General features: G+C 44.2%; 1 protein-coding gene across 1 annotated transcript; it reads left to right on the top strand.

Annotated features, from left to right (window-relative positions):
• The first annotated feature begins 479 nt into the window (after nt 1-479).
• SYDE2 (synapse defective Rho GTPase homolog 2) lies at nt 480-27,953 on the top strand. Its single transcript, XM_062004081.1, has 7 exons — nt 480-660; nt 4,231-4,941; nt 13,903-15,002; nt 17,584-17,710; nt 22,448-22,629; nt 23,483-23,714; nt 25,573-27,953. Exons 1-7 carry the CDS (start codon nt 555-557, stop codon nt 26,073-26,075), a joined length of 2,961 nt encoding a protein of 986 aa, XP_061860065.1. The 5' UTR covers nt 480-554; the 3' UTR covers nt 26,076-27,953.

Genomic DNA, 27,953 nt, shown 5'->3' with positions numbered 1-27,953 from the left:
CAAGGAAAAAGAAGTATTTAAAATATGCTGTGAATCCCTCCGGTCTCTGGCAAGAAATGCAGTGCACATGGCTGACAGAGACGATAATCCGAGCCGTGCTCCGGGTGTCGGCAAGGAACCTGTGCCCGGGCAGGACGGGCCCCCGTGCCGGACGGACCCGCCGCCCACCTGCATTAGCGCTCAGAGCACGGGCCACCTCCGGCAGGCATCGCCGAGCCCCGCGCCCTGCGCCGCGGGGGCTGCCTTCCCTCGGGAGGGCCGGGCCGGAGGGGCTGCGCTGGGCCGGGCCGGGCGCGTCCCGGCGAGGGGAGCGGGCGGGGGCGTCCCACGCGGGCGGCGCGGCGGGCATGCGCACTGCGGGCCGCCCTCTCACCCCGCGCAGCTATGCCAAGTATGTGCGCGGCGGAGCCCGGGCCGGGCGTGCGGAGCCACGCCGCCATGGGGCAGCGCGGCCCAGGGCTGCCGCAGCCCCTGCCGCCGCGCAGGGCGGGCTGACGGCCCCCGCCGGCCGCGGGGCAGCGCCCGCTGAAGGCGGCGCGGAGGCAGCGCCAGGCATGGCTGACCCGCTCCGCAGGACGCTCTCCAAGCTGCGGGGCAGGCGGTCCCAGCGAGGGGCGGCGGGCGCCGGGCACCGCCACGGCGGAGTCTGCGCCCCTCAAGGTAAGCGTTCGCGGGGCTCCGGCGCTCGGCCGCGGGGCCCCGGCTGGCCGCCCGCCCGCGGGCACTGCTCCACCTGCCAGGCGCGGGCGGCGGGCAGCGCCGAGACGGCGGCGGACGGCCGATTCTCCGCCGGGTGAGGGGGGCGAGCAGCCCCCTGGGCGGCGGGGCTGCGCCGTGCCCGCCTCCCGGAGAGCCGCGGGAGGAGGCCGGGGCGCAGGCTGGTCGGGGGCTCAGGTCTTGGGTCGGTCCTTAGCGGTAGCATCTTCGCATCGGTGACTGCTCTTCTCGGGAGTAGGTGCTCTTCGTTAGAATAAGCACTGCCTGTGCGAAGCCCTGCGCGTTTTCTTCGCTTGCGACTTTCTTGGATTTTGTTTGTTGCTTCGTTTGTTGTTTGGATTTTTTGTTCTTTAAGATGCAATTGAAAGCTTACAAATCAGCTTTTAGCCCTGCTATTGTTCGATTTAAACGCATACTAATTTACGGCGGTTTTACCAGGAAGCTTAGTGAAAGAAAATGGTTTTAAATAGCAACCACAAGAACTACGAATTGTTTGATGCCCTTTTGGAGAGGCTGGGAAAAGCTGGTCCCCTCCTCGTTACGATCTGAAAGGGAGTGCGCGGTATCATGGTGAAATATTTTATATGCCTGCGTTGTAGGCAGGATACCAGTTTTGACCTTAGTTGGCCTGAAACATCGAAGCGTTGCTTTCTGCAAACACGTGTTGTTACCGCAGTGGCTTAACTCTAAATACCAGTTGATTTAAAAATTTTCGTTTAGATTTATTTCGGGTAGAGAGGAGGGTGAAGGGAACACTCGACTTTTTTTTTTCCTTCTGGTTTTTTTTTTCGTTTTGTTTAAGAAAAACACCGTATTGAAACCTTTTGAGAATGAACCGTTGTCGTGTCTGATATTTGTGTGGGGTCCTGCTCTGGTTTTGAGCATATGTGAAGTAAAGTACTAATAGGGAGTAGGCAGCGTTCTTCTGAATGAAGCTTTGTTCTTGAACAAAACATCTGCGCCTGACCTGTATACCTCTGAAAGCTTTGTGTTTGTTTAAAATTGCCTTGTTACTGTAACAGCTAACGATGTTGAAAACTTGCTCTGTGATATGGAACCACCGGTTGTGCAGATACTTGCATGTGAAACAATCTGTTACTAAAATAAACACAGACATAAGGGCTTTCAGGGTCAGGGCCAAGTTTGAATAAAGGGGAAGCAGTGCTTGCAAATACTGCTGTCAGTTGCAAAAACTGCAGTGGGGAGATGTACATGTAAGTATCATTTGGATGAGATTCAGCGAGCGTTTGCAGTCGATGACCTCTGGCAGCATGTTTGAGAAGGTGGAGAGAAAGGGTGGTTGTGAGTACGAGTGATGGGCGGCGTGTCCCTGCAGGCAGCGGGTTGTTGGAGAGCGCTGGAGGTGCTTGGTTATTAACGTGTCTGCCGAAAGCTTTTGCAGAGGGCTTGGTATTGAGGTGTCTGTATGGATGTTGAAAACAATTTGAGTTTACTCGGCAGCATTTTCTGCTGGTGGGACTGAAGGGCAGCCTGAGGCTGATGCCAGATGTGTCACAGGGTGTATATTTAGGCACACAGTACTCCTCAGGAGCCCGCTGTTTTGGAAGGCGTGGGCTGCCTTAACCAGCGTGGCAGAGCCTGCATTTCTACAGTGGAGCAGGAAGTAGCAGATATTTTTGTTTGTGGAAATACAGATCTCGGATGCTCTATCTATTTATGTCACCAGAGCAGGGCCAGCTCCTGGACTGTCTGTGTAGAAGTAGAGGGATTCGAGGTAGTTATCACCACAGGAGGATGCCCACCTGAGAAGTCCTCAATCCAAACCAACTTATTGGAAATGCAGGCAGAGCCTTATGATGGCTGCAGACTAATTCATCGTCCTTTTGGTTAATTCTTAGTGGAAACAGTCGGGAATATGTGTAATGGGGAATCTTCACAGTGGCACAACATCTCTAGGCTATGGGTGGGAGAAGAAATGCGGTTGCTGCCAACTCACTTGAAATTTTACTGGGGATCTGGGTCCTCAGCCTGGCTTTCATGTTTTCCTCAGGTTCTGATAACTGACTGACTTGGGCTCCCATGTAACAAAGCACTTCAGTGCAGGCACGCACAGCCTTCAGAATGCGCATGGATCTTTCTGTTAATTCTTTGAACCAAGTTAATTCTTCAAGTCAGTGTTCATATTGCAGTTTAGCCAAACAAGTAAACCTCACTTTAAAAAACAATCATCAAACGATGAATCTTTCATTAAATGAAATGGTAACGTTTCATATTGTATCAAGAATCTCTTCTGTCATTAATGTCGAAATGAAAAAAGAGTCGAAGGGAAAATGTTCGGGTGACAGGGTTTTTTGCCTGTCTACAGTGAATTTGTCTGGATTTATAGAGCTGCTCCTCGAGTCTTCCAGAGAGGTCTCTATTTTAACATCCATTATTGATGTGAAAGAATTTTTTACTGAGAACAGTGTTCAAGCAGTGTCAAATAGCTGCTCCCATCCAGAATTTCCAGTTGCAGAGGACCTTGCATGAAAACAAACTGTTTTAATGAGAACCCAATTGTCCCGATTTGGTTCAGTGGCTGAGCAAACCCTCTCTGGGTCATCCTCCTTTGCAGAGTGGTGTGAGGGTATGTTCCCTGGCTTTAATTTAGATGTATTTGTTGCTTTCGTTCTAGTTCCCTCGAAGGGAATGATGCTGGCTGGGGGGTGAGGTTGTTGCTTGGATGGGATGGGATGCGCTGTGCTCAGAGTGCCCTGCAGTGTGCCAGGGGCTGTGTCACTGCTGCTCAGGGGGCTGCCTGGATGTGCCATGCTCCAGTGCAAGTGGCTTTTTGAATGCAGTTAAATGTTTGGCTGTTGCTTTGAAGAAGTTGGGTCAAGTTTTGCACAGTCAGTGGAATTTGGCTAGGTGTTGCATGAAGTTTTTGTTATGAGATGAGATTAGACAATTTTTTCTTACTCTTTCATTCCTTTCATGAGGGTGTGTTTTGATATACTCTCCACAAATCAGGGGATGCTTCTACCTTAAGTATAGGATAAACCTGGTAAGAATTTTACTTCTGGAGGTTTTTGTGCAAGAGGTAGCCTCACCTTTATTTAAATGTAAATCTAGAAGTTAATCTTTGCGGGTTTTTCATAGCTGTTTAAGCAGTACATTAGACCAAAAGCAGGGACTGTTTCTTCATTGGTGTAAGCAAACTGGAGCAATACTGCATATCAACTTTTCAAATCAATTGCACTTGAACTTGGCAGACAAAACCCAGCCATTTCTATGTAACTATGCGTGACCTTTCAGCAGAACTATCTCACTGCTATTTATCTAAATTACATGGCATTACAAATACAGCCAAACAAGTCTGACTTCGTATTAATTATGTGCACATTCTGCTTTGACAGGCTGAAATCTGATTTTACGATCACATCAACTTAGGTTTTGTCCTTTTGGATGAGGTCTAATGCGAGAGTCATAAGCCAGCATATGTGTTATCTGTCAAAAGCAAAATGATATTCTAAACATTTGTCTTTCCCTCTCTTTTTGCATTTCTGGGAGCAGATTTTATAGAGAATGTTTACATAGCTTCAAGAAGCAGGAAAGAGCCCAAGTCCCTCCAGGCCAGCGAGGTCCCTGAGCACAGGCTGCAGATGAACAGCATTACAGTTTCCAAGAAACGCAGCTGGCTGCAGCAGAGTACGCACCGGCCTCCTCCTCCTGCAGAAGGGGAAAGCACCTGGCAGGAGCCACAAGGGACAGTCACCCTGGTACCCAAATCTCCCATGCCGTTGCCTGAACCTGCAGTGCCGTGGGCTCCCTCCGTGTCAGCAGTGGGCCCTGCACGAGGCCGTGCTGGTACCATCGTCTCGCCTGGTGCCACAGGCCTTACTGCACTGGGCTGTGCTGCCATGGACTCCAGCGAAGAGAACGATGTGGATGATGAAGGAGAAATATGGTACAACCCAATCCCAGAAGATGATGAGCCTGACTTGCTGAGGGTCCAACCTGCTGCTGCAAACAGCCCCGCTGCCCTGGGCTCCCCACCGGTTCGGTACAAACCTTCTCCTGGGGCTGACTCTGGGATGGCTGTGGGTCCCCCGCACTCCATGAAGAGCATGGGGAGCAGTCAGATGGCTCAGCCTGGCGAGACGAGCCAGGCTGATGCCACGCACCTTGGGGAGCACGTGCAGCACCACCGGCAGAGGTTTGCCTGCAAGGCTCCCAGTGTGCTGACAGTAGAGGACAATCCTGCCTTTAAATGCCCTTCAGCAGGTAAGAAGGTTCAGGAACATGAAAGTATTATGTCCTCTCTTTTCTTTTAGAGGAATAATAAACCCTTCTTATGTCTCTCTTCTCTGTCTCTCCTCTTTTTGTCTTTATCAAGCAAATTTCTGCTGGAAATGCATGTCAAGTTCATAAAGAAATTACTGAAATTGTGGGACTGATACCTACTATAGGTGGAGCTGCACAGTTGTTTCTCGGTCAGTTTGTCATGGCATGTCCAGGTGTGGTTACCCTCTGTGCTCCTGAGACCCCACTTTGTTCAAGGCCATGGTTTTACAAAGTGAGCTTGCTGCAGCCTAGTAATGTGAGGACATGCTGGGTTCCCTTTGTTTAGCTAGTGTCTATCCTTGGCCTTGGATTCCAGCCTCGAAGCTACTTAATGTCTGTAGAATTCTCTTTGACTTGCCGTCTGAGACTTTTTGGGAGAACACATAAATGCGATTCATCACGTTGCTTTCTGTAAGTGCTGTCTTGTTGACTGTCCCAGGCTAATCTAATAGACTGGAGAGGAGTGGTTTTTGCTTTCAGAAGCCAGCCTCTTTGTTCCTTGTTATCTTTGGCTGAGCATTTGATAGTCTCATTTCCATAATTCCATTAGAGTCTGAATACAGCATCTTATTGAAGATTTTTCCCAGTCTATTAAAAAAAACCCAAAGAAAACCAAATCCACACCAAAGAAAAGTAAGCAGAAAACCCCTCAGCCCTTTCCAAAAAGGTGTTCTTTTTAATTACTGATGTATCTTGTGTTATCTTGACCTTAAGTATCCTGTTGAGAGAAACAGCATAAAGGTCAGGAGACAGGGAATTTCAGGTTCCTCTCTTTGGAGAAAGTTCACACTCTCTTTGTGCTGACATTTAAGAGCCTGTATTTCTGCCAGCTCAGCAGAGAGGACCTGAAACACTGGCATGGGAGCCCAGGTGTGCATTGCTCTCTGGAAGAGCCTCAGCCTGGGTTGCCCCTGGCCAGCCTGACTGTCCCAATGGCCCTGTGTGCGGGAGCTGCTGTGCCTGGGTTCCTAGTACAGAGATTGCTTCTGGGAACAGGAGTTGTTTTCAGAGGCACTAGAGCAACCACTGTCTGCAGTGGAAGAAGAAACACTTGAGGCTTCTCTCCTGGGAGCTCAGATTTTGTTCTTTTTTGTAAAAATGCTACAGATAAAAGTATGTTTTTAGTGTGTTAAAGTTGTTGGCTATTTATTTAGAAATAGCTCACTTTTATAGCTGCATTGACTAGTTACATTCGCTTGCAAGACAAATGAAGTGTTTCTTAGAGTTTTGTCATCATTGGAGCTCTAAGTGCATTGTAGAGGTCAGTGAGTGTGGTTGTTTAGGAAAGACATGACCATGTCCTGCAAAGTGTTTGATCCCCATTTAGGTGGTTAATCTCTCTATATATAGGTGACTGTTTCTATTCTTTTTTTTTCAAAAATATCCCTTTACTAGTCAAAATTGTTTTCATACTGAAGAGATATTTATTTTGGAAAGCAAAATTGCCCATTTGAAGTGTCTCATGAAACCAGGAAGGAATGGTTTGTTATGCAGCAAGTTAATTAAGGTACTTAAATGCAACTTTCTTTTTGCACCTTTTGAATAGTGATCACATTGAATAGATTAATTGATGATGAAGTGGATCCCTGCTGCTCAGTAATTGGCTTTATTATGGGGTAGTGGCTTAGTTCTTCTTTTTAGTCCTGTTACGGGATCTACAGTTATTTTCAGTCAAATTTTAAATGACAGGTCATCCATACAAAATTACTGCATGAAGGCCAACATGGCCAATTTAACTATATTTGTATTAGGACTGTGTTTGAATTACACAACAACTATGAAATTCTTAAAGAGCTGGGTAAATTAAGCAGTAACTCCTGACAAATTAGCAATTATTGCTTTTGACCTTTCTTTTATATGTCAGTATTGGTTAGTGTTAGAATCTAGAATATTAGATTTTGAGAAGCACAGAAGAAAGTGTGGCACTATAAAAGCCAACAAAATATGTAGTTGTTCATTTTGCTATTTACTGCTTTCTTCTTTGGGCAGTGGAATCAATGTTACCTTTTGAAACTTTAATAGTCAATGCCTTATTTGGATTTGCAACTTTGTAGAGAGAAAATGGTCAAATTTTCTTCTTTTTGTTATTTTTTTGAGAGTCTTTATTAGACAGGAAATTAAGAGAAAAAAATTACAGAATTCAGTTCTTGGGAGTCTTTCCAAACATGGTAACAAACAGTTGTAGAGGTGCTAATTTGCCCCATAGTCTTAATATACACTGTTGGTTGCTGGTGTTAATCTGGTTACTTTCTACAGTAAATGCCGTTTATATTAATAGGATTTGTCAGGTAACTCCTTAGTGAATGACTTTAGCCATGGTAGCTTTTAAAAAGAAAGGGATTAAGAATAAGGTGCCCCAATAGCAGACCTCGGGGAAAGTAATTTGTGTATTTTCTTTATAGCAAGGACACAAAAGGTAAGATAAGAAGATAACTTGGTTCCAAGTTAGAAATGTAGAAACACAGGGCTAGCTCATGCTCTTAGGTCTGTGGGAGAAGAGTTTAAGTGGAAAGGACCCTAGAGTCTGTTTTTAATTCGACATCTCCATGCACAGTCAAAATAGTTATGATTGGAAAACAGGAATATTTTTTGTTATAAATGCAGTATGAAAAGTTCCATGTATGATGCCTTGCATATGTAAAATGTTAAAGTAACTTTTCTTTACAACTGTTTAGGGTTGAACTATTTGTTTTTATAGAGGTGTGTATCACCTGCAAAATGTTGAAGAAAAACACCCCCTTATAATATTGTCTCCTGTGATGGATTTACATCTTGTGGCTCTGAATAGTGTCTTCTGAAGAATTTGTAGTATTTTTGCTTTTGGGAAGGATTACTGTTGGGATTAGTGTCCACCCAATCAGTACAACGGTCTCACACGTGTCTGTATCTCAGAGACATCCTGGTGGGACTTGCACACTGTAGTTTGCCAATGCTTTTGGTACTGAAAATGTGCATGTGGTAGTTGTTGAGATGGAACATCCTGGTAGGAATCACTGTAAACAGATTTCTTTATTTCCACTTAACCCCAAAACGTGACAAATGGAGCTTGGCTTAAATCTCATTAAAACTACAAGGCTCTTTCTCCCCTCAGACTGTGACCACTGTCCCGGTTTCCAAATATGTCTTTTTCAGGCCAATGTAGGCAAATATTTTACATGCTTAGATGTTGCAAATAAGCTTCCAGCAATTCATATAGAGTATACTGGGCAGCAAATCCTATTTACCAATTTCTTTCCATGTGGTCTAAATACTATTTGCTTAATTTTCTTTTTTTTTTCTCCAGTTAGAAGATGCTTTGAAAATTTAACTTAGAAGTTAGAAGATGCTTAAAGCAGATTTAACTGTTTCCCAAGTGCAAGCAGCTTTGGTTTCAAGAGGCAGAAAAGTATTCATGCAAAATATGTGTAATGTTTTGAGATGCCAAAATGGCTTGTTGTGTGTGGCAGAAAGGTCCCTCTGCTCCTTCTTTCTCCTGCAAAGCTGAAGGTGGGTTGTCAGTGGGCTTTTGGAGAATTTGTGGACATGCTTTTTGAAGGTCCAGACCTTACTCATGCATGTGTCTTTGGTACATGGGGTAACAATGCCATAAAGACCTGATGAATGAGGCAAAAGTATGTAGCAACTGGGGAGTGGAAGCAGTTAATTTAAAATAGCTCTTGCCTTTTTTGATTTCTGGTTTGTAACAAGTAGCTGTTTATATCCTCTGACTGGGGAAATGGGGCAAAGCTGCTTTTCCTGCCACGGAAGACACAGTAAGGGGAAGAAATCTTCATAAGAGCAGCCCCAATGGTCAGTGTGTGGCATCAGCTGCGGTGCTGCTGCTCATACCTTGCTGTGGCACTGGCGTCAGAACAGAGCCCACTGTGGCTTGTGGGTTTGTGTGTGTTGCAGAATCATTAGTGTTTAAAATATTTGCAACAAACTCATTTTTGTTTGTAGACTCTTAAGGCTGGTCAGAGATGTAAAGTTCTATTGTGAAATACTTGTTCCTCTCTCTAAGGAGGTACTGCTGTAGAGGATGCTGAGGGTTGCCACTGCTGTGAGAAGCGGGCAGGGATGAGCCTCAGGAGGTTACTCTGTAATAACTTCTCTTTTTTAGTTAATGGGCTATTTAAAGCAATTTATCTCCTAAATCCCTGGGTTGATGGGTTTATCACAACTTAGAATCATAGAATTGTTTCAGCTGGAAGAGACCTTTAAGATTGAGTCCAGCCTTTGTCCCAGCCCTGTCAACCCCTAGACCGTTTCCCTCAGTGCAACATCCACCTGTCTCTTAAACACCTTCAAGGACAGTGACTCCAGCACCTCCCTGGGCAGCCCCTTCCAATGCCTGATAGCCCTTCAGTAAAAAAATTCCTCCTCATATCCCATCTGAACCTCCCTTGGCGCAACTTGAGGCCATTTCTTCTTGTTAAGTAATATCAGTGTGCGTAGTATAGGAAGAAAACAAAATATCTCAAGAGAGCTGTTGAGAGATTGAGTTTTGTAACCTTTTTAATAATTTCTCCATTCCTTGGCTCTGAATCATTATGTAGGATAAAACTCAGAGGCTGCATTGGTCAAAGTAGTAATTTTTATAGGGGTAAAAAAGAGGTGTGTTTTTGACAGGTAAAAAGAGGGTATTCTTCCATTTATTTAGATAATTAAGATGTTAAATAGAAAATATTCTGCTCTATCTCAATTTTTAAAAGTTCATTTTAGTTGTTGTGCTTTTTTCCCAGTTGCTGACCTAGGTAGAAGTGACACTTTCCTTATCTTAATTCAAGTTGCTTGAATGTGATAGAGCATGAACTCTTATCTTAATGCCAGTTACAGTTCCACTTGGAAGCTTTGTATTGGAACAGGTCTGGAACTAGCTGAGGAAAAACATAATTTGCCTGCACCTGAGTAAGTTAACAGCCTTTGACATCAGTAGAACTGTGCTGACTGTGTCGGTTGAGGGTCCAGATCAATGTTTTGTGTGGAATCTTATCACAGAAAAACAGTAGCCTGTTTCTACTCGCCCACTATGTGCTACAGGAGCAGTTTTGGCATGTTTGGGCTTTGTGGTTTTGATATCGTGCTTTTGCATTTCTAATACATTTTCCCAAAAAGTCCTTGGGTTGATTTTCAGAGATAATTTTAAAAAACATGCCAAATACAGGCAGAAGGTTTTGAATGTTATAACCACTCAGTGTAAGCTGTATTTTTTTTTCTCTTTTCAAAATGAGATGGTTTATAATGCCATTATTCTAGAGAGATGCTTTCAGTGTTAGATGTAATGTACTTATTAAGTACATCTGGAGAATGGTAGGGAAAATTGAATTACTTACCAGGTTTAGTTTGGTGAGAACTCAGCATTTCCATTTGCTGTAAGAGCAGCTGTTTGATACTTTGATGGCTTGCTGTAATAGGGAACTGATAGTTTTCTGACTTACTCATTTACCTCCATTTGTTGTCCCAAAAAGAAATTACAGGTTTTCTAAGCAACTTTAAAATAACTCAGAAACCCTACCTTAAGCAATGAGGAATGTTATATGTACAACAGTTATCAAGTGTGCCTGTAAAATGGCATGAGGTGCTGGCAGTTGGTATGACAGTGATATATACGTACCCAGGCACACGTAAACAACATTAAGCAGGATCAGACAGACATTTTTGCTATGCTAAATCATTGTGTACATCTGGCAGGGGCTGTGTTATAAATGCTTAAGATTAGTCTGAGCCCTCTCTTGCCTTGGGGCAGTGTTGTGCAGGGACTGGGACAGACCCCTCAGCTGAGGGGACAGAGTGATTACATGTCTGGATGTGATGGGAGCGAGGGGTCTGGGTCTCCAAAGCACTCTATTCCTGTATGCTGTTCTTGTCTCTCCAGCTGTGGGTCTCTTTGGACATGGAAAAGCTTTGTCATATTCCTGAGCAAAGCAAAAAGTGACTTTAGTAGCCACGCTGAACGAGTAGCTGATAGAAGCAGTTGCTTCTGATGTCAAGTCGCTATGACTTGAATTGTGTTCTCCTTCAAAAGCTTCCTTTTATTTTCTGTCTTACTCATACTACTAAAGCTTCCAGAAAGCATAAGGCATAAATCTTATAAAGACAGTATATCACAGAACAGCCCAGGTTGGAAAGGACCTCAGGAGATAGTGGTCCATAAAGGGAGATTACCTGGCACCTTGTCCAGTTATGTCTTGAAGAATCTCCAGTGATGGGGACTCAACCTTGTCCCTGGGGATGTTGTTCCAGTGGCTGACTGTTCTCAATGCAATAAATAAATGATACATACACACTCCTCTATATATATGTGGAAAGAGTCAACTGCATCACCTAAAAATGACCCTCTCTTTGCTGCCCTGGTAGTCATTTATGTGGCAGGTGCATCTCCTCCTACTGTACTTCTGTAAGGGTGTTGTTAAGGCTTGGCTGCCCAGATGGGATGTGCAGTGGTGGGGCGAGTGGCGGCAGGGACAGCGAGGAGCCTGTTTGCAGCACAGCTTTGTAACTTGGTAAAAGGAATGAGGCGCAGTTCTGTTCCTCTGGCACCCATGTGAGAAAGCTGTACCGGATGGGTGGCCTGGGAAGTGAAGTGTTACCAGATCCTGCCACAGCTCCTTTTGCAGCTTGTTCAGAGCTGTGTCACGGACACTCTTTAAAATTGCGTGCATAGCTCAGCACATTACTGGCTTTAGTGAAACAACATGGGGCTCAACGCTGATGGGAATACCATCCTGCATAATACACCGCTGTTAAGTTTCTTCCAGCCACATATTTCACTTTAACTGTTTGGTGCTGGATGCAGCAGAAGTTGGATGCATAAAAGTCAGAGTGTTAGGTTGACTCTTGGTTTTAATGAGCTGGGGGAAGTTTAATTTGCTGGCCAGCTTTTCCAAGCCTGTGCCAGAGACTTTTGACAGAGAAGGAAGATTAATGTTAGTGGGCTGCAGCATGGCAGTGATTGCTATGGAGTGCTCCAGACCAGCCCACCAGTGGGACCGTGCTGTCATTTGCAGTACAAGGGGAGGCTTTGTCTGTTTTTATCAAACACTACATTTCTAACTAGCTGCTTGCCAGAAAAGCACAGCAGGCGTGCAAGAAATATCCCTTCCCCTGCAAGGAAACTACTTCCATCAGATACAGGTCTAAACTAATTTTCCTCTGTCACTCTGGAAAACAGATTCTCTGCATTATTCTTCATAACTGAAACTTTATTTTACAAATGTATTCTTTTAAGCGACTATCTGCAAAAGTTATTAAAGCCCAACTTCTGTTGAGTCTAGAACTAGTCTTTTTAGGGGGTTTTTTTGGGAGATGGGACACCAAAACCACAACAAATCACTTTGGTCAAAGACCTGATTTAACCGTTTAAGCTAAGTGAAGTATAAAAAATAAAGTCTAGCTAAATGGTGACAAATTAATTTGGGTGAACAGGAAGCTTGTAAAAATTGCTATCTATGTGGTGATTGAGAATTCAAGCCATTGATTTAGGACAAAGCTCTTTTGTAAGACAAAGCTCTGTAAAGTATGATTTGCTGTGTATCTTGTGAAAAGAACACTTCTTTCTTTCTTTTTTATATGCTGTAAGCAGACTGTCCCCTTTCCCTGGCTAGCAAAAGGAGTTGATAGGTGAAGTGAGTCTCTGAGCTGCTCTGGCTAATGAGCCCACACAGGCTTAGCATGCTCAGGGGCTCCTGTACCCTAGCCTGCACAGGCAAGGCTATGTGAGTCCTGTTGGAAGCTGCTAAAACGGCCAAAGTGGTGAGTGAAGGGGGTGACTATTGCTAGCAAGAACCACTGTTGGTTTCTCAAGAGATCGAAAAGTGATTCTAATTGAAAATATTAATGTAATTTTATCAATATCTACCATTCTGGCTTCAGTTCCCCTCTTGCACACTTCATTGACTTGTGTAAGTTCATTGCCTTCCCTGCAGTCATTACTGCCTCATGCTGGTGAAAGTGAGAAAACCTGAGCTGTAACTTGGTGTTTGAATTTCAGCATGAGGTGAACCGCAGCGTGTGCTTAGGTCTGATAGTGTTTCTTAATTGTCTTTTAATGCTAAATTGAGGGAGTATTTTTGTGGTGTTTGTTTTTTTTCAATCTTTAGCATCCGTGCCTGCTGTTAAGTTTTTTGGTTGTTTAGAGGTTACTTTTTTTAATTACCTTGAAAGGTGGATGATGTCACTTGGGAACTACGTGACTTCAAGCCACTGTGTAACTTTATGGGATAGTTGTGCCTGGAAAGATGGGAAGTTGCTGGCAGTGCAGGATGAAGCTTTTGGAAGGAATAAATCCATGTTGTGTTCCTCTTCCTCTGTCCTGGGGTAGAAAGCTGGAGCTGAGAGAGATGGAAGAAAAGGTGTGAGACACTGCCCGTGTCTGCATGGGAGGGATTTAGGGCCCTTTTGGATAACATAGGGACATGCACAAGAGTATAGCTGTGTTCTATCTGCTAGACTGCAGAGGAGTGGACACTGCTGATGTCTTAGTTATGTTGCTAATGGCTTGGTACAGGGATGTATTCGGCATATTCGTGTTTTCACATTTAAGATGGATTTCATTGCACCTGTGCTCTGGGATTGCAGCCACGTCTGCTTGTGTGGGGAATACAGCATGAATGGATCAAGGGGAACGTGGCAGGTGAGAGAGCTCATGTGTTTCTGTGTATTTTCTGCCCCTTTCATCTCCTTCAAGCAGAACAAATCTGGTGTCTGACTACGAAGTGACAAATCTGGCCGAGTGGGCCAGCAGAGCACCGCTTTCTGAGTGCTAGTGAGTGAATCATGGCTGCCTGAATGAATTGAGTTTATCAAGCTGTGGCAAATGAACATGTTTTCTCCTGGTTCAAGAGTGATATTTTCATTGCTGCGAACTGCAGTTGCTGAGCAGTCTGAAAATGGTTGTTGCTTCTCTTTTTTTTTTCCCCAAAGGGTCTGGAGTTGTACTTGCACACAACGCTGATACGCCCTCAACAGAAGTTTCTCCTCCAAGTCCCAGTCCTCTGAAAAAAAGTGGACCAATCAACTGGCCTTTCCCTGATAGAATCAAATCTCCCAGGACTGTGAGGAAGCTTTCCATGAAAATGAAAAAGCTGCCAGAGCTGAGCAGGAAGCTGAGTGTCAAGGGAACTTCAAGCCATACTAGTTCAGATAATCCTCCTTCCCTGCTGAAAGGTAGCTGCCGGGATACAAGCCATACAGTGTCTTTGCTGTCTTCTGCAAACTCAGCCACAGCTGCCAGCAGGAATGTGATAAGTCGTTACCATCTCGACAGCAGCGTGTCATCACAGCACACCTACAAAAAGAAAAGCTCAAGGAGCTCCAAATCCTTCAGCAAAGGTGGTTACCTCAGTGATGGTGACTCTCCTGAACTTATAACAAAATCAGGGAAACATGGGCACGAAACTAAGTGTGGGAAAGGAAAGGAGAGCCTTCCAAGTAACAGCAGTAAAACCGAAATAGACATTGATGCCTTCAGACACTACAACTTTTCTGATCAACCCAAGTGCTCTCAGTACATCTCTGGCCTCATAAGCATTCACTTTTATGGTGCTGAAGACTTAAAACCACCAAGAATAGACTCAAAAGATGTCTTTTGTGCAATACAGGTTGACTCAATAAACAAAGCAAGAACAGCCTTGCTTACATGTAGGACGACGTTCCTAGATATGGACCACACGTTCAATATAGACATTGAAAACGCTCAGCACTTGAAGCTGGTGGTGTTCAGCTGGGAACCCACCCCGCGGAAAAACCGCGTGTGCTGTCACGGCACCGTGGCTCTGCCCACTCTCTTCCGAGTGACAAAGAGCCATCAGCTCGCTGTCAAGCTGGAGCCGAGGGGCCTTATTTATGTCAAGCTGTCGCTCATGGAGCAGTGGGAGAACTCTCTCGATGGCCTCGATGCAGCTCGAGAGCCTGTGATGTTCGGGGTTGAGGCTCGGAAAGTTGTGGAGAAGGAGAATGCAGGCTTGATGGTGCCACTTCTGATGCACAAATGCATTCTGGAGATTGAAAAGAGAGGCTGTCAGGTACTGTGCATATTTTCATCTGTTTTGTTAATATTTCTGTGTCGGGAGAGCTGTTGCAGAGTGTGAATGGGAAAGGGGAAATTAAAAACACCTTAATACTTGTCATTTGGCTTTGCCGCTCCTGTTTGGTTAACACCAGTCACTGTGATGTGGACTGTGTGAAGTCAGTGCTTCCAACTTGGCCTTTGTAGAGGAGATGTGTGTGCTTGCCTCACAGGAGATGCTCACAGCAGTGCTTTAGTTCTAGGGACAGTGAAATGAACTGCAGCCAGAGCATGTAGAGTCAGCCTCAGGAGGCAGAGCTGAGATGAGAACTTGAAAATGCCCAATTCCCAAGACATGAACACTCTGCAAGGATGTGTACCTAAATGGAAAAAGCAACATAATGTTCCCTCCTATCAAAAACTGATATGCCGTGATGAGGACAGGTCTTCTGGCAAAACTTCTTCCTAGATGTGTGCAGTCTGAAACCAACATGCCAGACTCGTGTCTGCCATCACTGTGTGAACAGCATTAAGATGAGGAGGAGATCCTGAGGGGCTGAATTACTTGTTTTCCCATACCACTGCTTCTTGTCTTTCTTCAGGTAACTTTCAAAATTAGGACAGGAGATGAATGCTGTAAAGAGGCAGTGCCCAGTGTCTTCTCTTCATCTTTGTACAGTTTACTGGTTGATTTAACCTAATGGACAAAAATATGTATGAGAAATGAGGTATGGAAACAGGTGGCAAGTTTTGATGTTAGACTAGTGGGAGGACTCTTGCATGCTATTTCATAGTGTGTGTGAGCCCTTGGTTTCTTTTACACCTGTTCTTGCTCAGGTGAGATCACACCTACCACTGTTACTATTTTAAATTGCTGACAGGTTGGATATAGTTCCAGGTGTTATGAGATTAACTCTGCTCTTTATAATCTAGGTCATAAAATGGAGAGAGAAATGGTACTTTCTTTACTGAAAGTCACTACTGACAAGAACTGTATGATTCTTATTGTGAATGCCTCTCCTAACATTATGTGAATCAGTGGAAAAGAGAAGTTTTTATTCTTTCCAATGTATTTGTCCCATGGTTTCTGCATTTTATTTTGGGCCTGTTAGCACCTAGTCATGCAAATGATATTGGGTAATCAGGGCAACAGTGGTAATGAAGCGATTGGGATCTGAACTGTCCGAGTATACCTGGTGCTTTTGAGCATGAAATCTAATTTGTGTATTTGCACAGGGAAAACCAAAAATGCAAATTATACTGTTAACTTCTTGTTTTAATGACATGCTTGTCTGACATTTTTTGTTTCCATGTAGACTGCAGGCTGTTGTCATGGTGTGTTACCTCCACCTGAATTTCAGATGTGGCATTACAGAACTTTACAATAAATTGTTTTAGGCAAATACTAGGTCATATTCAGTCTCGGAAAAGAGGGAGTACAAATTCCATTTGGTAACTTCCCATTGATTTAAAAAGGAATTAACATATGGCCAGAGGAATATGCCTGTTTGCAAACCTGGATTCGTGTGGTCTAAGCCAGTACAGTCTAAGTTGTGGTTTTGTGTTGTTGGGGGGTTTTTGTCTTTTGAGTCCTTGGCGGTTTTGGACTAACCATTTACTGCTTCAGTACAACTGCCTATGAAGATTGTTAAAATAAAAGGAATATGTTTAAGACTTTGCTCCTTAAGATTGTGGGAGTGCTTTGTATAAATGCAGTTGATGAAAATTAGAAATGATGGTGAAATGCAAAGTTTGAGTGCACAAGAGCGTGTAATTTAACTAGTAATTCAGTCCAGGAGTAGAGTGGATTTCATTCCTGTCACCTTGAACATGTTAACCCGTTTTGCATAAAACTTTCACGTCACTTGAGAAACCTGAATAGCAACATCTTGTCATCTTAAAAAAAACAGTATTATGTGTAATAATGGAGTATTCTCAATTTTCTTGAAATTCTGGTTACTGGTATAAAATAAAGCTTGAGTTTTGTTTACTGTATAACTTAATCTTGTAGGAAAAATACTCTGGTTGATTTTGTTTGGATGTTTTTTAGTAGAAAATGGTTTATAGTATTTCTTCTTACTTTTAGTAGGTAGTCATGTGGCTGCTTTTTTTCTGCTAGTGATTAATGACTTTATTTTGGTATACTGTAATTCTGTATACATAAAGCTCACAATGTTTTTTTCCACATTCATTTCTGCTGAAGCTCCAGTTCTAGCCTCTATAACTAAATAACTGTGCTATGAAAAATCATGGTGATGTGAATGAGCACGACAAGAAGAGGTGTTTCTTCTGTATTCCATTTCCCAAGTTTGCATAGAAGACAAGCACTAAATGATTTCATTTTAAATGTTAGATTCTGTCAATAAAGCACTGCTTAGCATGTTCAATGTTAAAGAAAACATTGATGTTACTCACTTACCAGTCCCAACTGTGTCAAGCATTTCATGTGAGAGGATGTACAGGATCTTGGGTGTTAACGGTTTCCTTAACAGAACATTTACAGTTTCTTTTGTTGTGCTTCCTGGATGACACCACCCATGATGCCAGTCCCCCTTGCAGGGCAGTCAGTGATGTGGGGCCGTTGTTTTTGGTCCTAGGTGGTGGGTCTCTATCGGTTATGTGGCTCAGCGGCGGTGAAGAAAGAGCTCCGGGAGGCGTTCGAGCGAGACAGCAAGGCTGTGACTCTCTGCGAAAGCCAGTACCCAGACATTAATGTCATAACAGGTAATCAAACATCCATGTGCTTTTCCTCCCACACAGAATTGTGCTGTGTTCCTAACATACCTTTTAAAAGGTGAAACTGTGCTCCTGAACTAGTTTTCTGTTGTCATTTAGCAAGCTGTTAGCTGCTGTTTTGTATTCCTAAAGGTTTGGTGAGTGCAGTAACCTTGGGCATGTGGAAATAGGAAGCAGCAGTGATTTGGAGGGTGGAGGGTATGGAAAAAGCTCCATAAGTGCTCAACCAGTTCCCGAGGGAAGGGGAAGCCTGAAAGGAGCCAAGGTCCCTGGAGCTGGTTAAACCTGCTGTTGGCTTATATGGGAGTGGGTCTTGAATATCTTGGTTTTGATCAGGCTCATCTGCTGTACCAGTTGCTCTACAACATGCGATGTGAGGGGATCTCAGATCAGCCCGCTACCTGGAGATGGCAGGTTTCCTATCATCTTGTGCAGGCTATTTAGAGCTGCTGGAAAGTGCCTTCATTTGATCATTGCTTCTTTAGAAACATAACTAAATAGCAGCTTTCTCCTGCTCACTGGAGTGGCCCTTGATTTGTGGTCATGCTGCAAGCTCCTGGCAAAGGTGAGAAGGATGAGGAGTAAAGGACCAGGAGGTCTCAGCAAGCCTGTCTGTGTCTGCATCAGCTCTTTTCACAGGAGTTGCACCGCACAACTGAAGTTGTTGAGGATTTTTGGTTTGCTTAGAGGTGGAACGCTTTCATAACTATTGATGCTTGTTATGTAAGCTGCAGTTGATCTAATTTCAGGCATCACCGAGTAAACCAATTGCTCCAGGAAATTAGTTGGGAACATTAATTTGCTACATATCCGGGATGGAAAATGTAACAGCAGTAGTCAGAGTATAAGTTTTCTGCACCAAAGCTTTTTCTGTAACACCCAACATCCATCTGTATGGGACAGCAGTACCATGTCTGGTGGTTTATTTCAGTGTATTGGGAATTAATTTTGTTATTGTTTTCTAATCGTACAAAGTGGCGTTGGAAGGTATGTCTAGGTGAGATTTAAGTAAACAGCTAGTGGATTCCTCATCCATGCCTTGGCTGGTTTCGCTGCTGGGGTTGGTGTGGTTCACAAGCACTTGTGTTGCCAGCAGCAGCAATTTGTGCTGATGTTTCTCTCCAATGGGACACATCTTTTATGAAGAGGAGATGTACAGTAGCAGTAGAGTATAAAAGATTTTTAAACTGAATAATTTTATTCTCTTTACAAACAGTTTAAGCAGGAAAAAGTGGTGATGGTTTCTAAGATCAGATTGTTCCATGAAATTACTGAAGTCCTGTTTTTTTCCTCAACCTTTTTAAATTCACTCACAATGGGGAAGGGACCCCTCTGTTGCTTTCTGCCAAGCAGCAGAAACCATCTGATACTGACTTTTAAGTGGATAAATGGTAAACTGCAGTTTGGTTAATACAAACATTTGTCTAATGGAAAACTTTGGCTTGGATTTTGTTTTTTTGGTTTAATTTATTTTTTACTAATAAAAATGGTGTCCCATGCTGCAGGTAATCATTACAGTAAAACAGTGTTTGCAAAAAAGATTTAGGACTATCATAGGAAAGGGTGTAGGAACTTAACTCTCATCCGTATCTAAAAGAACCTGTAACATTTCATAAGCATTTAGATTTTTCCTGAGTTCATGGTATACTCAGAACCAACCAGAACTACCTGAACACAAGGTCGGAAATGTAGGAGAGCCCAGTACTGATGCAAAGTACTGGAGGGGTAGCAGCAGTCTGACTGATCTTTTCATCGTGAGTTTAGGAGATGGTGGTTAAATGGAAAAGTACACCTCAGTTTTTCAATAGACATTACTGCAGACCTCATTGGCAAAGGTGAACTGCTGGTGGCTGTGCAGGTCCTGCTGGTCATTATTTGGTTGCACTACTGACAGATAATCTTTTGCATCTGGAACTTGTAAAGAGTGAAAAGGCTACAGTCTTGATGTCTGTCTTCAGGAGAGACTATGTGCTTTTGTGCGTGTGTTAACTGCAAGAGTTTACTTACATGCTGCTTTCCTTAAAAGGACAAATGGTATCAAGAAGTAGGCCTGAAAGCTGGGGTTCCTGTGTGAGCTGGGGAGAGCCAGGAGGGGAGGAGCATTTGCACCTGTAACTTCTGCTGACTGAAATGCAGTCAGCTCCCCATTTAGTGTAAACAACGTGGTCTGGATTGAAAGGGGAACCTGCAAAATTTTTGCTGGCAGACTGGAGGTTCCCACTGTGCTTAGTGCTGGGAACAGAAGAGCCCACGAAACTTCTCTTGCATGTGCTTAGGGAATTGAGTTGAGGGGAGTGTTTCCCCTGATGTTTTACTGCTGTATTTACAATGCAGAGGCTGATCTGATTTGAAGAGATGTGCTGCCTTCTGTCCTTTTTGAGATTTGAGTAGTGATCCCTTTTTTAAAAGATTAAGAAAGTTTTGGGTTCTTTTTTTAACAGCTCTCCAAAGACCAAAGGAGGAACATTTAACTCCTAAACCTTGACTGAGAAATGCTCCTGGGATTGGCCCAGGCTTATGCACAATTAAGTATGCTTGTGCCTCAAACCGAAGTGTGCAGCCGATGTTTGGAACTGACCAGTGTTCACGTTGTGGCATCCTGTCTGTTCATGTCCACGTGAATTCATATCTCTGCATAAAGCGTGCAGTACTCTTAACGGCTCAGTGGGTCAGAAAAATGAGGAACTAATGAAGTGGATGGCCATTTCTGCTCACTGTCTAAAATTGCTGTGTGTGGTTGTGTTGAGAGGAATGTGCCAGTGGGCTGGCAGCAGTGGGAAGTGTAGACTCGTGGAAAAAATAGCAGCAGCCTAATTTAGCTAAGCATATAGCTAAGGATAATTTAACTAAGTGTATAGCAAAAGGGTCAAGGGGCTTTCATGGTCCTCAAACTATCCTTTTATTCAGTGCTAAACTGGAGAAAGCCCTTTGGCAGGTGGTAGTCCTATGACTGTGGGTGCTGTTACAGGAATTCTTACTAAACGATTATTAGTAGATGGTTGTGAGTGTTTCAACAGTGTAAGCTGCATTTCCTGCTGCAAGCTGATTCTGATTTCAGACTGCCCCTCCAAAAAAATCACATCTGGAGCAAAAATCCTGATAAAAGTCAGCATCTCTTGCTGGTGTTTTGCTTAGGGAAAAGGGAAGTACCCCAAATGGTGGTGTACAGCACCAGCCTCTGCCTTGTTTGTCTCATAGATATTTTAACCAGATAATCTATGCATGGAAGGGAAGAACAGAACTAAAATTTAATGAGGGAGGAATATGAATAAGTTACAAAATAAAAAGCTCACTGCTGTACGGTTCCATTTACAGCTGGGTTATAGATACTGAGTTCATAACGCCTGTTGCTTTATTAGATACCACAGTGTGATAGCATTCGCTGTGATCTGGGATTTTACAAGGGTGTGAGGAGTGCAACTTTGCCTTTTTTGAGGACAAGCTGCCTCATTAATTGCAGTACCTACTTTCAACAAGGTCTTTTTAACCCACCATTTCTTCTTGAAGTATTGAAATTCAGTTGTGATCTAGCTAAAATGGGCAGATGTTGTGTCACAGAGAACCTTTTTTTTTAAGGAAAATAAAAGCTACTGAGAGGCAGGCTTGTTTCCTTCAAAGTTTTCTGTATCAGTGGTACTGGATATGTTGCACCTGAGTAGCATCCTGCTGTGTCCTTCTCAGGGGTCTGATGTTAGAAGTCTTAACGTTTTGCATTTTTTAATTACTATTCTTAAAGTTACTGAAACTCCACTCAAACTGAAGTGTCAGCCAGCCTCTAAAGCCAGCTTACAGGAGTGCAAACACTCATTTCCTTTTTGTTTGCATCTGTGGAAGGAATAGGGGTTAATGGGTTATTGCACCCCCAGAAACAGCCTCTCTTCCAGTAGACCGCCAGCTTCTGAAGGGGTGCAGCGTGTCTTTACAACGGGGAAGTCACAGTGTCGATATTTTAGCAGTGTCTCCCGTGGATGTGAATTGTTGTTGTCACAGCAGAAGAGAGGGCTGTGCTGGGGGCTACAGGGTGCCCAGAGACAAGAGGGAGCTGGTGTTTCCCTCTTGAGGGCATCTCTCTGGCTTGGAATTTGGTAGGTGAAAAAACAATTGTGTGCTTCACTGAACGTGCCACTGGCACTGGAATACTTGCTTCTAATTTTGTAGCTGACAGAAAAAATTAACTGATGGTCATATAAAAAGAAGGAGGTGTCCTCAAGCTGAAGACTTTGGTGTTTGTAGGAGCTCCTTTTCTTGGACTGCTTAGAGCCCTTTACCTCTCCCTTGCCTGGGTCAGGAGTAGGACCTGGAGAGATGCTCACCCTGTGCCCAGCGTGCCCCTTCCTGCACAGGCAGCAGCCCCTGCACACACCCCTCTTCTCTGGCAGCAGTGCACTTTCCTGCCCTACTCTCAGCCCTTAATCTGTGGCCAGCTGCCTTGCATGGGTGTGGAAAAGCTGTGAGACTGTGGGGACTGGTGCTGATAGCCCTGGCCTTGTGGGGACATTGCAGGGATACCTCCTGCCTCTTAGCTGACCCCCGGGAGCCCGCACCTACCCGTGGTTCTCTGTGCTGTCATCCTTTTGTCCCTCACTCCCAAGTACAAGATTGGTCACTGACATGGAAGATTTTCGTGTGGGACAGGTGAAGCTGATGTGCTTTAGCGCTCCCGAAGTTGCTGGGAAGGGAATCTACAGCTTTTTAAAAGCAACTGTTCTTGTGTCTCTTGTGAAGGTGTCCTAAAGGATTACCTGCGAGAGCTGCCCTCTCCCCTGATAACCAAGCAGCTCTACGAAGCAGTGTTGGATGCCATGGTGAGAAATCCCTTGAAGATGACAGGAGGGGGTTGCGAGAACGACCTGAGCGACAGTGAGCACACGGCAGCCCTTCTGGACTGCCTGCCAGATGTTGAGAAGGTGAGCAGTGTTGGCAGGCTTGAGGAAATCGCCTGCTTCAGGAAAGAAAGGAGCGTTTTCACACTGGGTATAAAATGTGTACACTTGTTTCCAAACTTAATGGTCCCCTTGGGTTTTCAGTGCTCCACGTCTTTGGAAACACTTCCCCACCATGGTTAACTGGAGGGTCTGCCTTGCTGGATGCATTCTGGTTGGCATTTTATATTGTCTCTGGAACACCAAATGAAAAACTGTGACCATTTTTACCTTGTTAGGTCAGAGATTATTCCCATTTGCTCTCCTGTTCTGCTGTATGTCATCAGTGCATGGCAAAAGCATTCCTCTTCCCTAAGCGTGTGCAGTAAAGCCTTCACTTCCCATGCTGTCGGTGTAACAGTGCTGTGCGCTGTTACCTTCCAGTTTCACCTCTATAGGAGACTATAGCCAGCCCTTGGGAGAGAGTGAGCAAGGGGCCTGCACAGTACTTGGAAGTTGCCTGGAAGCTTGTTCTGATGCTGAGGTCATATCGAGAGTTTCTTTATTTTCTGACATACCTGGATCATGTGTATTGCTTCTGCAGCTTCTCTTCCCTCCCCAGTGTCCCCTTTTCACTATGAGAAAACTCATCCATGTAAAACTGAGATCAGGTCAGAAACGAGCTGAGTTTTACTAGAAAGTCTGTCTTAACTAGTCTGCTCTGTGATAGTCTAATGCAGCATTTCTACTTCAACATTTAGATGATCCATTGATAGGTGTTAGTAGAAAAACCATAGCTATCAGCCTTCATCTGATCCCTCTAGAGCAGCAACATTAGGATGTCAGCACCAACTTTGTCTAGTGTTTTTGTTTCCTCAACAGTATTTTGTTCTCTTAGGCTACCCTGAAGATGCTGCTGGATCACCTGAAACTGGTGGCTTCTTACCATGAAGTGAATAAGATGACATGCCAGAACTTAGCTGTATGTTTTGGGCCTGTGTTACTGAGCCAGAGACAGGAGACCACCAACCATAACAACAGAGTCTTCACAGACTCAGAAGAGCTTGCTAGTGCTCTGGACTTCAAAAAACACATAGAGGTTCTTCACTATTTACTCCAGCTGTGGCCAGGTACTGTTTCAAGAATCTGATTGAGGGAAAATGTCAAACCATTAGTGTGTGCTTTCACTGTGTGACGGTGTATGTTAGTTCACAGGATGACTGACACGAGGTCCCACGGCATCAACTGTTCATCTAAAGAAATAATGACAACTTTATAACCTGCTCTTTGTGTTTGGTCTCAATTTGATGGAAAGTTTGTTGTTTTAATTGCTTTCTTATCAGATGGCAGAGCTTGAATATAGTGTAAGATGTGGTGAAGAGTGTTTTATGTGAGTAAAGGCACTAGAAAAACCAACCCAGTGACAGTAAGTTTTCTACATCTGAATTAGGACATTTTGTGATGGTTTGGTTGTTGGACTTAAGGCAATTGAGGACACTTCTGCTCCCTTGTCAGCTGCAGTTGGGCAGCCTCTAAGCAGCTGACCACAAAAAAACGAAAGGCAGCTTCCAGTCAGGTCAGTGAACTTGCATAGGAGAGGCAGGAAATGTGGGTGGAAGAGGAGGGACACCAAGAGCTGTTGGGCAGCAGCTGGTGTGCAGGGGCCCTATGCAGCAGATGTAGTTCTGCCCATGGGAGTGTGCATTACTGTAACAGAGCAGGGCAAGTAGCAGTTTTCCTTCAACTTGAAGAGGCAGGAATGCAGAGAGGTGAGCAGGTGAGCACCGCACGGTGTGAACAGAGTGGCCGAACCCTACAGAAGAGTTGCACTCTGATCCCTTACATCTAATCTTCTGGAGACTGAGGCAGCTTGATGATAAGCAACATGTTGTGCAATACTTCAATTTCTGTATTTTTCTACCAAAAACAAATAGTCCCTGTGGGTTAGACCCTGTAATACTGGCAAGTCATTGTTAACTCGTGGCCCTTCCTCTTAATGCAGCATAGTCTAAACAGAAGGGCTTTTGTTACGGGAATGGGGGTGGGGGGGAAGCAGTGACAGTTACTGCACTACTGTGCAGGATGTAAAGTAAGACTGAAATCCCCTGGAGAGACCTGGAATGCAGACCCAGAACCAGAAACACTGGGCACATCTTGGGAGTGAGCCTTTGTGCCTGTGTGTGATGAGTCGTAATGAGGAGTGGGATGAGACTGGGAGCTGCACCGTGGCTTTGATGCCAAGGGGGAATAGAAGGTCTCTGCTGCTAATTACAAGAGATAATGATCTGTGTAAAACCAAAATAAGCTTTGCAGCTCAGATAAGCACAAGTTCAGTAAAAATGTTTGTGCTGTTTACCGTAGGAAGCCAGTAACAGTGGAGGAGACTGTTAGTAACTTATGCTGTGTAACCGTGAGCTCAGGTAACATTTGCCATCCAACCTGTGTGAGTGTATGGCTGCCGTGGGCTTGGGGCTGCTCAGAACCATCAATGCAAATGAGCTTCTTTAATAGTGTAGAACATTAGGGCAGAAGGGAAGCCCCAGAGTTCAACTCTTGGTGCTGCTTCAGCTTCTCCAGGTGTTTCTCAGCAGTGGTATTTCTGTTGTGTGTTAACCCCTCCTGCTGTGCCTGCTTTCTGTTACTCCTTTAGCCTGGAAGATGTGTGTGAGCTGAGCTGTTTGCTTTTCTTTGACCCAGAGCCAGATGGTGATTAATTCATTAATTGGTGCTCTGGAAGTTTTTACTTTTAGACTTCTCCATTGCAAATTTGAATCTGGCATGAATCTTCAAAACTGAGCTTTTACAGTAGTTTTTATCAGTGTTTTATATCAAACTGTGGCAGAAAAGGTACTAGTGGAACGTAGTGGCTGTAAGCTTGCATGTATTCATGCATGCGGTTAGTGTGTGCCATCGAGGGAGAACAGCGGGCATCTGGCATGGACTGTTGCAGGATGGATCATGACTGGTTTAACTTCTCTTCTCTTCCAGTACATCACTCGCCTACCAAAGAACCAGCACATCTGGATGCATTTCCTGAGCACCCATCCTCCCTGAATTACCTGAGGCCCAAGAGGCAGAGGCCTCAGATGCTGAACCTGAGCGGTACCGAGATGTCTGGGGTTCTTAGGCCACGGCCAGCGGGGCTGGACAGCCCCTCCAGCAACCGCTATGCTGGAGACTGGAGCGGTTGTGGGGAGAACTACTTCTTAAACCCAAAGGACTGCCTGAGCGAGGCAGACTACGACGACGTGCCTTGGGAAGGGACGGAGAGCGGGGACGACAGCAGCAAGGCCGAGGAGCCGGCCGCCCCAGTGAGGCACTCGCAGCCCGACCCCAGAGAGCACACCTTCCAGAGCTATTTGACAATGCAAGCAATAGACTCTGCGGGGGATCATAGAGCAAACCTCAAAGACCTGCAGGAAAGTATCGATACTCTGATAGGAAACCTGGAAAGGGAACTCAACAAAAACAAACTGAATATGAGTTACTGAATGCTGTCCTGCAGGATGCCTCCGCCCTGTGCCGCTCTCCAGGCTTCCCACAGCCGTGCGAGGAGGGTTGTGTCCCCAGCGCTGTGTCCTGAGGCCCTGACCCACCTGGCCTTAAACTTGAAGCCATTTTGTTGCATTTCCACCTTTTTTTGCTAAAAGAAAGTGTTGGTTTGACCTGGGTGATGGAGACAAGCTTCGAGACCGTGAGCTCCACATAGTGGCATTTCTCCCTAAAAGACACTGTGCACTTAAGTGGCCTGGGCAATACCTGGTAGAAGATAAAGCAACACCTCTGCTGTCAGCATCAGCAGAACTCCTCATTCCTGAAATCCTGGTTCTGGTACAGATGTTCCTCTGGGAAGAGGATGGATGCTGCTTGGCCTGAATTTTGCAGCACAGACTTCAGATAGACTTGTTTTACTATATATGCAATGGCTGCTATGAAAAATGCTTTATATATATATATTATATTTATATATAAAGTTTTAATTGTACAAATATTAATGTATTCCTGTATTAACCCTTTTCAGTAATTATTTAAACAAGTAAAAAATAAATATTTTTCTAACCTTGTTTGTATAGATCTGTGTACAGATGTGCATGTGTCTGTAGCCAGCTGTGGAAAGAAGTCCCTCAGAATTACAAAACATCCCCATTTCTAGGAAGATGTCAGTGATTCCAGGACAAAGTTACCCCTTGGGTAACACACGTTTCATTTATGCCCAGGAAGATGTCCAGAGGATGGCAGGGGAAGTGCTTCATGTACCTGACCTTGTGTGCTGCAGGGGCATCATTTCGCAGCCATTGACTATTAAATGTCTCTCACACACCTCCCACTCTTGGTTTTTTTCTACCTTTTTTTGTCTGGCTTTTTTTTCCTCCATGTTTTTTTAATACATAAAGATGGACTGGAAGGTATTTACTTTTCAAAAAATACTTCTGGTTTGTCCTTGTAACCTGTTACTTTGTTCTTAATGTTGCAGTTCTTTTTTCTCCAGTGTCATGTATTTTCGTTGAGGTCGCTTTGTCTGGCTGCTGGTATTTAAGATGTGTTTGAGCCCTCTCTGAAGGACTGTGGCTTTGGAGATGCAATATTCAAATTCTGCACAAAGGTACTTACTTTTTTCTCTAAGTATTTTAGTTCAATTAACCTCCCAGAAATGGAAACCCGGGTTGTTAGATGAGGCTGAATGTGTTGAACAACATTACTCCTGGGCAGTTTGGGTGAGGTTACAGTTCACTGTGACATTCAGCTATCGCCATCCACTCACATCATCCCTTATCATTAGTAATTTATGGTCACTAGAAATGTCATGTTAAGGAAACATACTCTTGGTTTAACTAAGAATACTTACAAATCACATCCAGGTGTTTTCATAGTCCCTCTAACCAAAAGGAGATCCGGAGTCATTCCTGTCCTTCCTAGGTCACTGCCCCTGAATAAGCAGGGATTTGGGTGGGTGAGGGTTGTGTGTTTTGAGAGGTCAAACAGGGAGCTGCTGTCAGCTATCAGGGCAGAACTTAATAATTCTCTTCATCTTTTTGGTACGATGTTGGTATCTCGCAGGGGCTTTCCATTCCCCCTCTGGGGAAGTGCTTTTCTGCTAACCTGTACTTCCTTACACTGCTTAATTGGAGTTATTTATTGACAGTAGCAAGGAATTAAGATTTGCTATGGAAAACTTCACCCCTCATTTCTAAGGAATTATTTTAGCATGGTTTCAATTAGTTTATTCAATTTCATTAATTTATTTTTGTAAGTGTTAAAAGATGCAAAACAATGATTGCAACATGATGGAAACATATGGAAATGTAAATTTAACCTGAAGCATTTATCAATAAATCAATGTATTTTTGTAAACTTTTATACCTACAGAA

The sequence above is a fragment of the Colius striatus genome, chromosome 10 (assembly GCF_028858725.1).
Source record: "Colius striatus isolate bColStr4 chromosome 10, bColStr4.1.hap1, whole genome shotgun sequence".
Taxonomy (NCBI): Eukaryota; Metazoa; Chordata; class Aves; order Coliiformes; family Coliidae; genus Colius; species Colius striatus.
This window is presented reverse-complemented; position numbering and strand designations above follow the sequence as displayed.